At 56.1% G+C, this 11,404-nt stretch overlaps 3 protein-coding genes across 3 annotated transcripts; 1 reads left to right on the forward strand and 2 right to left on the reverse strand.

The window, feature by feature from the left end:
- Positions 1 to 365: 365 nt before the first annotated feature.
- Positions 366 to 2,839, forward strand: CkaCkLH20_08958 (exo1 protein; the record flags this gene model as incomplete). The annotated part of the gene is made up of 2 exons (XM_038891673.1): positions 366 to 535; positions 607 to 2,839. 2 exons carry the CDS (start codon positions 366 to 368, stop codon positions 2,837 to 2,839), a joined length of 2,403 nt encoding a protein of 800 aa, XP_038742960.1.
- A 1,191-nt stretch (positions 2,840 to 4,030) lies between these two features.
- CkaCkLH20_08959 (IBR domain-containing protein) lies at positions 4,031 to 8,398 on the reverse strand (the record flags this gene model as incomplete). Its single annotated transcript, XM_038891674.1, has 7 exons — positions 4,031 to 4,101; positions 4,150 to 5,586; positions 5,647 to 5,941; positions 7,688 to 7,704; positions 7,755 to 7,923; positions 7,975 to 8,020; positions 8,079 to 8,398. The coding sequence occupies 7 exons, from the start codon at positions 8,396 to 8,398 to the stop codon at positions 4,031 to 4,033; spliced, it is 2,355 nt and encodes a 784-aa protein (XP_038742961.1).
- A 581-nt stretch (positions 8,399 to 8,979) lies between these two features.
- On the reverse strand, positions 8,980 to 10,407 carry CkaCkLH20_08960 (uncharacterized protein; the record flags this gene model as incomplete). Its single annotated transcript, XM_038891675.1, has 8 exons — positions 8,980 to 9,055; positions 9,109 to 9,332; positions 9,384 to 9,417; positions 9,467 to 9,556; positions 9,608 to 9,764; positions 9,817 to 10,070; positions 10,127 to 10,189; positions 10,250 to 10,407. The coding sequence occupies 8 exons, from the start codon at positions 10,405 to 10,407 to the stop codon at positions 8,980 to 8,982; spliced, it is 1,056 nt and encodes a 351-aa protein (XP_038742962.1).
- Positions 10,408 to 11,404: the final 997 nt, after the last annotated feature.

Here is an 11,404-nt window from a genome sequence, read left to right on the forward strand (position 1 = left end):
TCAAACTCCCAACTATCTCATCCCCTCCGCTACTGCGACTGCCATCCGACCGACCGCTACTTTCTCCGAGTCAAAGCGAAGCGCTAAGTGCTTTGTTTACTTTTCCCCTCGAATCACCTGACTTGGCGTGCCGACTCTGTTCAACTACGCGAATCCACCATTTGACGCGTCTTGCCTCTCGACGGATGGCCTAGAGCATCGAATTCGCCATTTTCTGTCGGGCTCGTGGCCTGAGAACCGGACTGAGAGTGACCTTCCAAGGCCTCGGAACCCCTAGTCCGCACCTTGAAGCTCTGCAAACCGCTCCCTTTGATCAACAATGGGCGTCTCAGGTACTTGCGCTCCCTTGCTTCGAGCCTCGTGCATTGCGTTTCTCACCACCACTAGGCCTTCTCCCGCTGCTCAAGTCCATCCACAGGCCGACTGAACTGAAGAAGTTCGCTGGGGAGACGCTCGGCGTCGATGCCTACGGATGGCTTCATCGTGGAGCCATCGCCTGCGCCGCTGACCTAGCCCAAGGCAAGCCCACCCGCAAGTAAGTAACACTGGCTGTGCATGATAAGCATATCCGTATGTCCGAAGTGTCGTCTCCTGACACCGTCCCAGATATGTCGACTTCGCTATGCACCGGGTGAGGATGCTTCGGCACTTTGGTGTCAAGCCTTACCTGGTCTTCGATGGCGATTACCTTCCCAGCAAGGCCGCAACCGAAGGATCCCGAGAAAAGCGACGCGAGAACAGCAAGAAGCTCGCCATGGAGCTGGTCAAGGCCGGCAAGTCATCACAGGCTCAGCTCGAGTTTCAGAAGGCCATCGACGTCACACCAGAAATGGCCCGCAATCTTATCGACGAATTGAAGAAGATGGATGTCTCGTACGTCGTTGCACCGTACGAAGCCGACGCTCAGCTCGTCTACCTCGAACGCCAAGGCCTGATCGACGGCATCCTTTCTGAGGACTCGGATCTGTTGGTCTTTGGATGCAAGCGGCTCCTGACGAAGCTGGACCAGTATGGCAACTGTATCGAAATCAACCGCAGGGACTTTTGCGCGTGTCGGGAGGTGTCACTAACGGGTTGGACGGATACCGACTTTCGCCGCATGGCCATTCTGAGCGGCTGCGACTACCTGGAGGGGATCAACAATATGGGATTGAAGACGGCTTACCGAATGCTGCGCAAGTACAAGACGCCCGAACGATTGGTCCGGATGTGTCAGTTCGAGGGGAAGCACCGCATTTCGGAGAACTACCTACCACGATTCTTCCAGGCCGAGTTAACGTTCATCCACCAACGAGTCTACTGCCCGATCAAGAAGGAGATGGTCTGTCTGACGGAGCCTGAGAAGGGCAAGGGGGTGGAGGATATGCCGTTCATCGGTGCCTACGTTGAGCCTGAGTTGGCTACAGCCGTCGCTGTTGGAGACGTCAATCCGATGACCAAGGAGACGATAATTCCTGCGCCCATGCCTGGATCCAAGTCGCCCAAGTCGGATGCAAAACGAAGACACTCCCAGTCTGCCGACGCTCTCGCAACGAATTCCTCATCAACACGCACACGACCACCCGTCAAGCCCATCGACTCCTACTTCAAGGGCCATCAACGCATTCCCATGGGCGAGATGGACAGCAACTGTTTCTCTGTCGACCCCGAACGAGTTGCAGCTCTCACTCACAATGGTCTTGTACCTCGCGTCTTCCCTCTGCCCCGGCCGTACATCGAAGGTACTTCATCACAGCCGAGTGCCCCTCGCCCCACCCGAACCGCCCGTTCGACAACCTCCCCGCGTCTTCTCCGACGGCGGACGGAGCCTATCCAGAACATGCTGGAACAGTTTGCCCCTCCGAGCTCGAGCGACTCTCGACGTGTTACCATGGGTGATTCCAAGGACCCCATGGACGACATCGACGCGCTAATGAGAGGTGGCTCTCAACGACCGCCCAAGAAGGTCCGACTTTGCGCCGAAACGGACCACACCGAAACGAAATCTGAGGAATCCCAAAAGAGCAAGTTCTTCCCCAAGAGCGGAAGCGCAAACCAGAGCAAGAAGGATAGCTTCTTGTTCTCCGACGACTTAATCGACGAGGAGTTGCTGAATCTCCCGGACCTTGACGAGTGGCACAACCCGAAACCGAAGTCAATAAGAGTCTTTGAGGAAAGCCAAAGCACAGGAGAGAGCCAAGGCACGGAAGCAACTATCAGCACAGACAGTCAGTTTAGCAAGGATGAAGAGATATCGACCACCCCTCCGAGCGACTTATCTGAGGTGGAAGAGACTTCCCAAAAGAAGTCAGAGGAGACAACATCAAGACGGTCGTCTCTGCGGAAATTCGCATACTCACAGCCGAGCCCGGCGCCCTCAAGTCAGCCGGACACCCCGGCAACGGCGGTCTCGCAGCAATCGTCAATCTTCACGCCGTCCACCGCCGCCCCCTCGACCGCAGCGTCCTCAATCACCTTCTCCGCCGGCTCGTCCATCGCCGCGTCCAAGGCAACCCCGATGCTCACTCCTCTCCAGCGTCTCGGTGCCCGCGCCCTCCAGCGAAAGAACCCGCCGGCGCGCCGGACCTTGTCGCCCACGAAGAGCTCGATCCAACGGAGCCCCAAGCGCAGCCCCCGGAAGAACCGGCTGCTCAAGTCGATCCCGGTCAACCCCTCATTCGTGCCGCTCCCCAAGGTCGACCTGGCCGAAGTCGAGGCCCTCAACGCGCCGTGCGGAAGCGAGGACCAGCTCGTCCCCGATAGCGACGGCGAGAACGACGACGTCTTCTGCGCCCCGGACGAGCCCGGACGAGACTCCCGCCCCAGGGCTCTGAACCTCTCCCGGTTCGTGTACAACTGAATCATAACGAAAAACCCCATGACGACTCGTCGAATGCGATACCCCAACGCGACGTACAGGATTTGAACCCATCGCGCGGTGCCCGTCCCAGGCACATGATCATGATATCCTCCTCCCCGAAAGGGAGGGACAAACAACCAACTTTTTTAAGACGTTAATGGAAACATTCAAAGGAGAAAGCATTTGGACTTTTTACGCTGTATGGAATGAGAAGCAGCATTTGTAGCCACACACCCCTTTCGCGCGTGGGCCCAGAGGAAAGGCGAAGAAGGGTAAACGGGGCGGGTGGTATTGGACTCGGATTGGTCTTTTTGTATGCATTTCTTTTGCCCTCCCGAGAGGCATAGGAGTTTTTTAGCCGTGGTAGGAAATACATCTTGCGAGGAAGGACATTTTTAAAACAAGCAATTATTCGAGAAAAACTTCTTCCCAATCAAAGGTTAACCAGAGATGAGAGATGAGTGATGAAGGAGATGTCGACGTCGACTCGTCCGGACGGGGTTCCGTCGCCAAGAGATTTCCCATCCCCCCCTGCATCAATCGCCGTCGGGGGCCCCGGCTAACGTGCGACCTCGGACCATCGTCGTCATAGTTCTCCCCTCCCCTCCCCTCCCCTCCCCCGCCGCCTCGCTCGCCCCAAGGTAGGTTCTGCAAAACATAAAACCGCGAGTCATCAACAAGTCACGGTACGCCTCCTTCAGACGAAGCACATCGAAAAAAAATTCGAATGTCGACGATCAGTTTCGGGGGCGAGGCATGTCACCGGGTTTTGCGAGAGTGGAGGAGGTATTCTGCCCAAAAAAGAGGCATGATGCATTGAATTTGCCGCTATGCCTGGGACACGCGCGGAGTCTGTGTGTGTGTGTAACCGGAAAAAAAAACAAGACAACCTGTACCGTACACAATGCCCATGATGCGCTTTCCCTTCTAGCGCTCTCTGAAAACCGTTTCCCTATGTAAAAAAGTGTCATCATCTTTGGGGTTCTCTTTCTCGTGCCGCTTCCGATGGAAAGCCAAAAGACCTCCTGACTGGCGGGGTAGTCGCCTTTCTCCATACTGTTTGTTGCTAGACTGGCGTGGTAGTCTTGAGGGTCGGGGCTGTATGTAGAAGCCCGCTTGGCGTTGTGAAAAACTCCGAATTCATCTCTACGTGCTCTCTCTAAGCCGGTTTGCCGTACTGTGCTGTTCTTATCAGCGGCGACTGCTGCTTGTGGCGGCACCTGTCGGCAGGTTGATGAGATCGACGTTAAAGGTCCAACGACCTGCGCGAGAGTTAGCATTGAATTTTATGAGGGGCTCGGATAACGTACCATTGGCCAGGTTGTCCGCGGTGTCCTCGAGGAGAATGATGCGCCGCTTCTTACAGTACGACGTTTTGTCCATGATGTCGACCTTCAACTTCTTGTCGCAAAGCTCCGTGACCGGCTTCTCGAACATTTCTGACAGGGCCTCGACGGCCATCTCCAGGTCCTTCTGGTTGTCTTCAAAAATCTCCGTAAGATTGTTGCGAGCAAGATAGAAGGCAAAGGCGTAGGTCCACTTGAGGGTCTGACGGCATGTTTGCAGTGTCTGAGACGCCTGGTTGAGATACTGCACCTCAATCCAAGACATTCCCGAGGCGGTCTGGAGCTGTACCATCTTCTTCTCTGTCTTATGGTATATGTCCTTGTCCAGCTTGGCTGACTGCTCGTGGTTTGCGTATCGATTATAGTAGTGCAGGTAGCGCTCTAGCGATATCCTGGACTTCGCCTGGGCATCGCGAGCTTCGGTGCCGCTTTTCTCCTCGAAACGGTTGCAGTTGTACCAGCTGGTGCCGTGCTCTGACCACAGACCCATACACATCCAGCAAAATTCGTGCTTGCATTTCCTGCAGGTCATGTGGTTGCAGCCTCCGTTCTTCTCGATCGTCGAATTGCACTTGGGACACTCCTTTGTGTTCGCCGAAATCCAGTTCGCCGTTTCCGAGTCATCGGCACATTTCTTTAGCCATCTCTTGACAAGCTCGCAGGGAGCGGGTTGGTGGTCGTTTAGTATGCAGCCGAAACAGAAGCGGTGCCCGCATCCGCAAGCTACTGTTGGGACGATCTTGTCGAGGTCCTTCTTCTTGATGCCACACTCGATGGCATTCGGACAGTCCGGCGCAGGACACCACTTGAGGGCATCCTTGTCCTCTACATATGTTCGGTTCAGCAGTTCGTGGTATCGTAAGGCGAGCTCGGGGGTGACGAGAAGATCGAGGGACTTGGAGTCGATGATGCGGCCGCAGCCCTCGGTGGGGCACTGGATGCGTGCAGCCTCGCCCTCTTCGCGGATCTTCTGGGTTAGGTAGTGGCGGTAGCAGTCTACGCAGTACCGGTGACCACACTTCAAAGAAAACGTCTGGAGACCGTCCTCGTCCTCGCAGCAGATGTCGCACATGAATCCCGGGATGGCCTCCAGTTTTGGCGGGCCGGTGACGTTGGACCCAAGACCGGCAGCCTCCAGAACCTTATTGGGAGTGTCCATGTAATCTTCGATCAGACGTTCCTTGTTCCACCTGAAGTGCCGCAACAATATCGCGACATCTTCCTTGCGGATGTTGAGGATCATGTTAACCTCGTCAATCATGTCATCCTGTTGGGCTTGGATGTCTTTGGGCTCGTAGACTTTGTAGGTAATGTCGTAGGCCACCTTCTTCTTGCTGTCCGAGTCCTTGACTATGCCGAGGTCGACGTCGGGCTCGTCATCGAAGTCGTCCTCGTCGAAGTCTGTGAGGGCAAACGCGTCAGAGAAGTCAAGGTGGGCATGGTTAGGAACAGAAAACTCACCGTCAGGACCCGACATGTCGTCGCCGCTGTCGTCTTGCATGATCTCGTCCTCGCTGGAGAGAGCGGACATGAAATCCTCCTCGGAATCCATACCGTTGCTTGCAGTAGTGACAGGTGTTGGGGGGGCGTCCTGAGTGGCAGCCGAGGCGATCCTCTTGTTGGGCAAAACGTCTTGGGATTTGGAGGATATCGTCGCCTCAGCGGCCTTTCGCTTCCTGGTGGTGGGAGGAATCGTGCCGACTTTGGGTGGAGGCGAGGGGAGGTTTCCGCAAGTGGAAACGACGAGACTCGGAGTCTGGGTAAGAGGTAAAGACGTGCGTGCGAGCGAAGAGGGAGGGGTTGCAGTGTCGAGTATCGAGTATCGGACGTGGTTGGGTGGGAGTCACTGTAAAGTGGAGGGGCCGATAACGTCCAGGCTGCGATGATCCAAGGCTGAGGCCGGGATGGATTGGTAGCAGGCAGAGAATGGCGGAGAGAGGGTTTGGGAGAGGTGCCGCCTCGGAGGAAGAGTCACGGTCGCCGGATTACTAACGGCGGAAGGACTCGGTCGGGCAGCCTGTGGTTGGGATGTGGAAGGAAGAGGCGAAGAGCGGTCGGGTTTGTAAGGATGCGGGAAGTGAGTAAAGTAGAGAGAAGAGAGCAAAGTAAGGCGTGGAGCGAGAGCGAGTACAAGCAGCGGTGGTGGTGGTGGTGGTGGGATGGGTTGCGGCGGTTGGCGGTTGGGTGGATGAAAGGCGGGAGGAAGTCGGGAGGGCGCGGGCGGTGTTAGGCGTGACTTGTCGCAGTGCGGTGCGAGGCAAGGCGACCAGGAGGCAGTTCAGTTAGTGACCTGACCTGAAAGGTGCCGCCTGGGCCTGCCTGGTCAGGTCCTGCTGGTTTGTTGGAGTCGGTGGGCGCGGGCGGATGACGGAGTTGTTGGTTGGAAGGCACGATGGAGAGCGAGGTACTTTGTGTGCTATTCATTGAGGAAAGATACTTCTGCCTTCACCACCCTGTCTGTTCTGCCTAGGTTCTTCTGCAAAGGACTGGAGTTGCTGACTGAGAGGATGAGTGCAAGTCCAGATGCCTGTGTCTGGCTGGGCATTTGAATCCAATGGCTGACATGAGACTATTGGATTTACCTATTATTCAATCTCACCCATTTTCCATTCTCCTTTTCAAGCGCAGGGTTGAAGTGTGTACCTAGACCGCCATGATTTGTGCTGCGGCTTCTGCGGTTCTGAAGCATCGTTCGAGGGGCGCTCTATGGCGGCGTCTCATATGCAGTCCCAGTCCCGTCATGTTTGCTATTAAGTTGCTGTAAAAAGGCGTCAAGGGCCACCGCCATGAAGCCAGTCCAGTCGCAGCCTCCCCCCGTGCCCGGCGTCCTTCTCGTCCAGTCGCTGCAGTCGACAAATGTGCAGGTGACTCCTTGTCAGTGAGCGCGTCAATGCCCCTCGCCCTCGAAATGCCCCTCTCTCCCTCACTCAGAAGGCCTCCCTGTCCTGCCTGCGTGATGCTGGCTGGGTCTGTCTGGGTTGGTGTGGGTGGGTTGCATGACGCTGGCTGGCTTGCCCTGAGCGCCACCAGTCAGGATTCGGCGGCCTGCAGGCTTCCATTCTTAGTCAGCTGATCTTTATCGATAAGCCCCTGAGCTTAGATAAGCGCCCGGTGCCGGCGGTCCCCTTGCATTTGTCAGGCGGGAACGGCCCGGCACCGGCACCATGTGGCCTTCGCCGGGTCGGCCAGGTCGGGTTCACCCCGCCGGCTCTCGTCTCAACCCAGCCGGCTCCTCCGTTTTACAATAAGACCAGGGTTTTGGCCATGTGCACTCGTTGTTGCTGGTTAAGGGTCTAATATCTGAGCCTATAAGTTCCCTCGCGTGTGAATTGGCTCGGTTTGGAAGACTGCTCATCAACTTGATTGGAGCTCACATACTCATGGCGTTTCGCGAATCATTGGTAGATCTTAACATTGATCTAACGGCACACGCTTTTTTATTCTCTTCTTATAGCTGATTGAGCCTCGTCTTGAAATCTCTTCATCATACTTATCCTAGAACCTTGTCGGCCAGAGAGACTATCCCATCAGTTAGCAATCGTATCCCTGGACTTGACAGTTCAACTCACCCTTGGTGCCGATGTTGTCGGGCTCAACGTGGGCCTCCTTGACCTTGCCGTCCTCGATGACAAGAGTGTATCTCTTGCCACGGAGGTTGCCGAAGATGGGAACACTCTCTTCGAAATGGACATCAAGCGTCTTGGTGAACTCGGCAGCCGGGTCGCCCAAGAAACGGATCTGCGACGTATTTAGCACTCAATCCCTCAATCACATAGCAACTCAACGTACGCCGCTGTCGTGTGCAGGGTCCAGCTGCTCGCCCCAAGCCTTCATCCTGTGAACCAGTTAGCATCGCACTCTCTCAACCAATCTCGAGGGTTCGGAAGCCTTACACAAAGGGGTCGTTGACCGACACGACGAAGACGGGGCCGGCCTCCTTGAGCTTGGGGTGGTTGATGTACGAGGGGACGTGGGTGGCCGAGCACGCGGGCGAGAAGGCGGCCGGCACGCCGATGATGATGCCCGTCTTGACCTTGGCGAACTCCTCGGCCAGGTTGACCTTGTTGCCGGGCGAGTTCTCGACGAGGTACGGCGCGTCGGGGACCGAGTCGCCGACCTTGACGAAGGCGCGGGGCGTGGAGCTGAACGCCCTGGCGGCCGGGGCCGCGGGGCGGGCGAGGGCGACTCTTCTAGCGGCGGCGCGGAAAGCCATTGTGTGTATCTGTGTGCTGTGTTGGTGGATGTGAGTTGGTCTAGATGAACTTTGATTGAAGTTGAAAACGACGGCGCGATGTTGGATGGATCAATGTTTTTGAAGCTCCCTCACTTCCCCCAGCTGAAAGCTTAAAGCTCTGGCAGAAAGAGGCGGGGGCAGGGGGGGCTGTTTCCCCGATTGAGACAGTGGCAGACTCGCTTGGCTGGAGCTGGGAAATTACAGCATGACATCACAGCGACGTGCCCCCAATCGCCGACCTTCCCTGTGAGACAACCAAATAATGCCAACCTGCGGTCTTCGTAAAAAAGCTCGCCATGCAGGTCTCTGATAATGTCAGTCCCCGAAAAGCCTCACCTTTCTTTTTCCTCGCTGATTTTGGAATCGAGTATCTCTCAAGGTTCACGACGTCGACTCTCATTCCCGGCTTGCATCGACTATTGAGGCTTGGGTATCATTCATCATTAGGGTATTCCTCCGTCGGCCGTCGCGGCCATCTTTCTCTAATCCCGGGCTTCTCTTCGCCATTAACGTCATCTCCCGTTGCCTTCGACCAACCCTGCCGTCAATCATTCCCTCCTTCAATGGGCCCTCAGCTCCTGCCTCAAACTCCCGTCATCCTCCGGCGCGCCGACGTTGTATCTTTTTGACTCAAGACTGTCCATCGTCAGCATTCACATCCCATCCGCAGAGAGAGGTGATTCACAGACCTCCAAGTCAAATTGCCGGTGCAGATGGTCTTCAGAGCCTCGGTCACCTGCTTGATCTCCTCGGCCTCGCCGCGGTGCTGGCGGATCAATCTCGCCTCGCAGACGTCGAAACTCTTCACGCATTTCTCGATCTCTCCGACAACGTGCTCGACCACCTCCTGCAGCTCGCCGTGATCGCCGTTCCAGAGGAGTACAGGCACGACGTTGAATGTTCGTCCTTTGCGCTAGGAGCACGTTAGTCACCGGCCGCTGGAGGACCTTCACCCTCGACTTACCATTTCTTTGCTCAGCGATAGCAGGTCGTTCGTCCTTTACTCCGTCAGTCCATCAACCTCAACACGGGCTCGACGCGACTCACAGTCCGACGATGGTGCATACAGCATCCAACATGAGCTTATACGGCGTCGAGCCGCTCACGAATCCAGGCAACTGAGTTCCCGCGACGAACCTGCAGCCGTCAGCAAACCATCGCATAGCCCGCCAAGTTCCTCTCACTCACTCGGCCAAAGCACACAACGGCCCAGCACCCGCCGTCCGCTTGCGAAGATCCTCGTAGTACCGGTCCGTCGGTACTTCACCGCTCTGGATGTATCTCATCTCCGAGATGGTCGAGTCGATGTAGTCGAACAGGCTGACTCTCAAGTTCCTCCGCTGGTCTACACAGAAGTCAGCATTCAGACAACAGCAGCGCACACTCAACACGCTCACATTTGTCATAGTTCCGGCACATCACGTACGCGATCTGCTGGAAATCGGCGACCACGCTCGCAGTGGGCGGGTCCCTAGGCACGTCCGACAGCAAGAGATAGAGGGCGATGTACTCCTTCGTCTTGAGGCGGAACTCTCGAGCCCGCTCCGCATCCTCGTACTCCAACGTCTCGATGTAGTCATCGAGGCGGCCCTGCCAGAGCACCATCTGGGTCAGGGTCTTGAGCTGCTCCAGCGACGCGTTGGGCCAGAGGCTATGTTCCCGTCAGCAAGTGCTGGTGAAAAGACACTCTCAAACAGAGAAACTCACCAAGATGCGAGCAAGGCGGGGTTCGCCTCCATCACATTGGCCTTATCCTTGGCCGAAGCCGTCCTAGATCCCGTCAGCCTCAAAAATCATTTTCCGGCTCGGAAAACCCCGGATTCTACTCACCGATCGAGAATCTCGTTGATCTGCGCCTCGATGTCCGAGCAGTGCGCGTTCTTCCCCGACGGCCAATGGCTCATCATCCCCTTCAAGTCGGGAACAACCATGACCTGGCCATCCAGACGCCGCGCCAGCTCCGCGCTGTCGGTATTTTTCTTCGTCATATCTCCCTTCCTCGGTCAAGACACAGAACTACGTTTCAAAAAGAAATGAAAATTCGCCTTCTAACGTTTCTCGGGGGTGTTGTTTTGGCCTCGCGTCTCGTTTATGATGAGGGTCGAGGTGGTTTTTGGGTGGAGCATGGCGAGATTAAGTCAATGCTACCGAACGCATGGCAGGGGGGGGTTGTTGGATTGATTGTTGTATGCGACCTTGACAGCGGGAAGAGGGGGGGAAGGGGGAAGGGATCATCGTCAACACACACACACAAACACACCCTTGGCGAATCAGTGATTCACTCACGTATTTGGGGGGTTTGTTGGGCAATTGATACTCATTGATGCGGGATGGGCCGTTTGGTGGTGGGAATCGTGGGGTTCAGATGGGGGGCGATGTGCTTTGATAACATGAAACGGGGGGTTTGTGCCTTTTTCACCGAGGCGTTATTCACTTCGGTGAACGGTGTAGACCTTTGGTGGGCTAGGTGTGTTTTTTGAGCAGTGATGGGCTGAAAGGTTCAGCTTTCTGGGCGAGGTATGGATTGTAATCCTTGTCCTTTTGGCATGCCGATCACGCAATCTCGGCGACGTTGGTGTTTGTCGAAACAAATCCAGTCATCAATCCTCCGCCGATTACAACTCTTCAAACATACAACCAAGTGGTTTTCCCACCCTACTTCTACACCCAGCAACACGACTCAAGCAGCTTTCGCAAGTTGCGTCTGAGTATCCCGCCTGAGAGGACCAAAACCCGGAACGATTGGGCGCTTGGGTCTCGTGTAGCGTTGAGAAGAAACGATGCAGACGCGTCGGTTCTTCGTCGCCGTTGGAAACCCCTCCGTTATCGAAGCCGATTGGACTGCGGGGGAGGGGTCTTGGATCCGGGGCCGAGGACGGACGGACGGACCATTCCCCGGCGGACTGGGCCGGCCTGTCGGGTCTTTTCCGTGGCGGGGGGTCTGCTGCCGCCGGTGTTTGACGACACGCGGCTTTGCGGGCTTTG

This window comes from Colletotrichum karsti, assembly GCF_011947395.1.
Source record: "Colletotrichum karsti strain CkLH20 chromosome Unknown Scaffold31, whole genome shotgun sequence".
Lineage (NCBI taxonomy): Eukaryota > Fungi > Ascomycota > Sordariomycetes > Glomerellales > Glomerellaceae > Colletotrichum > Colletotrichum karsti.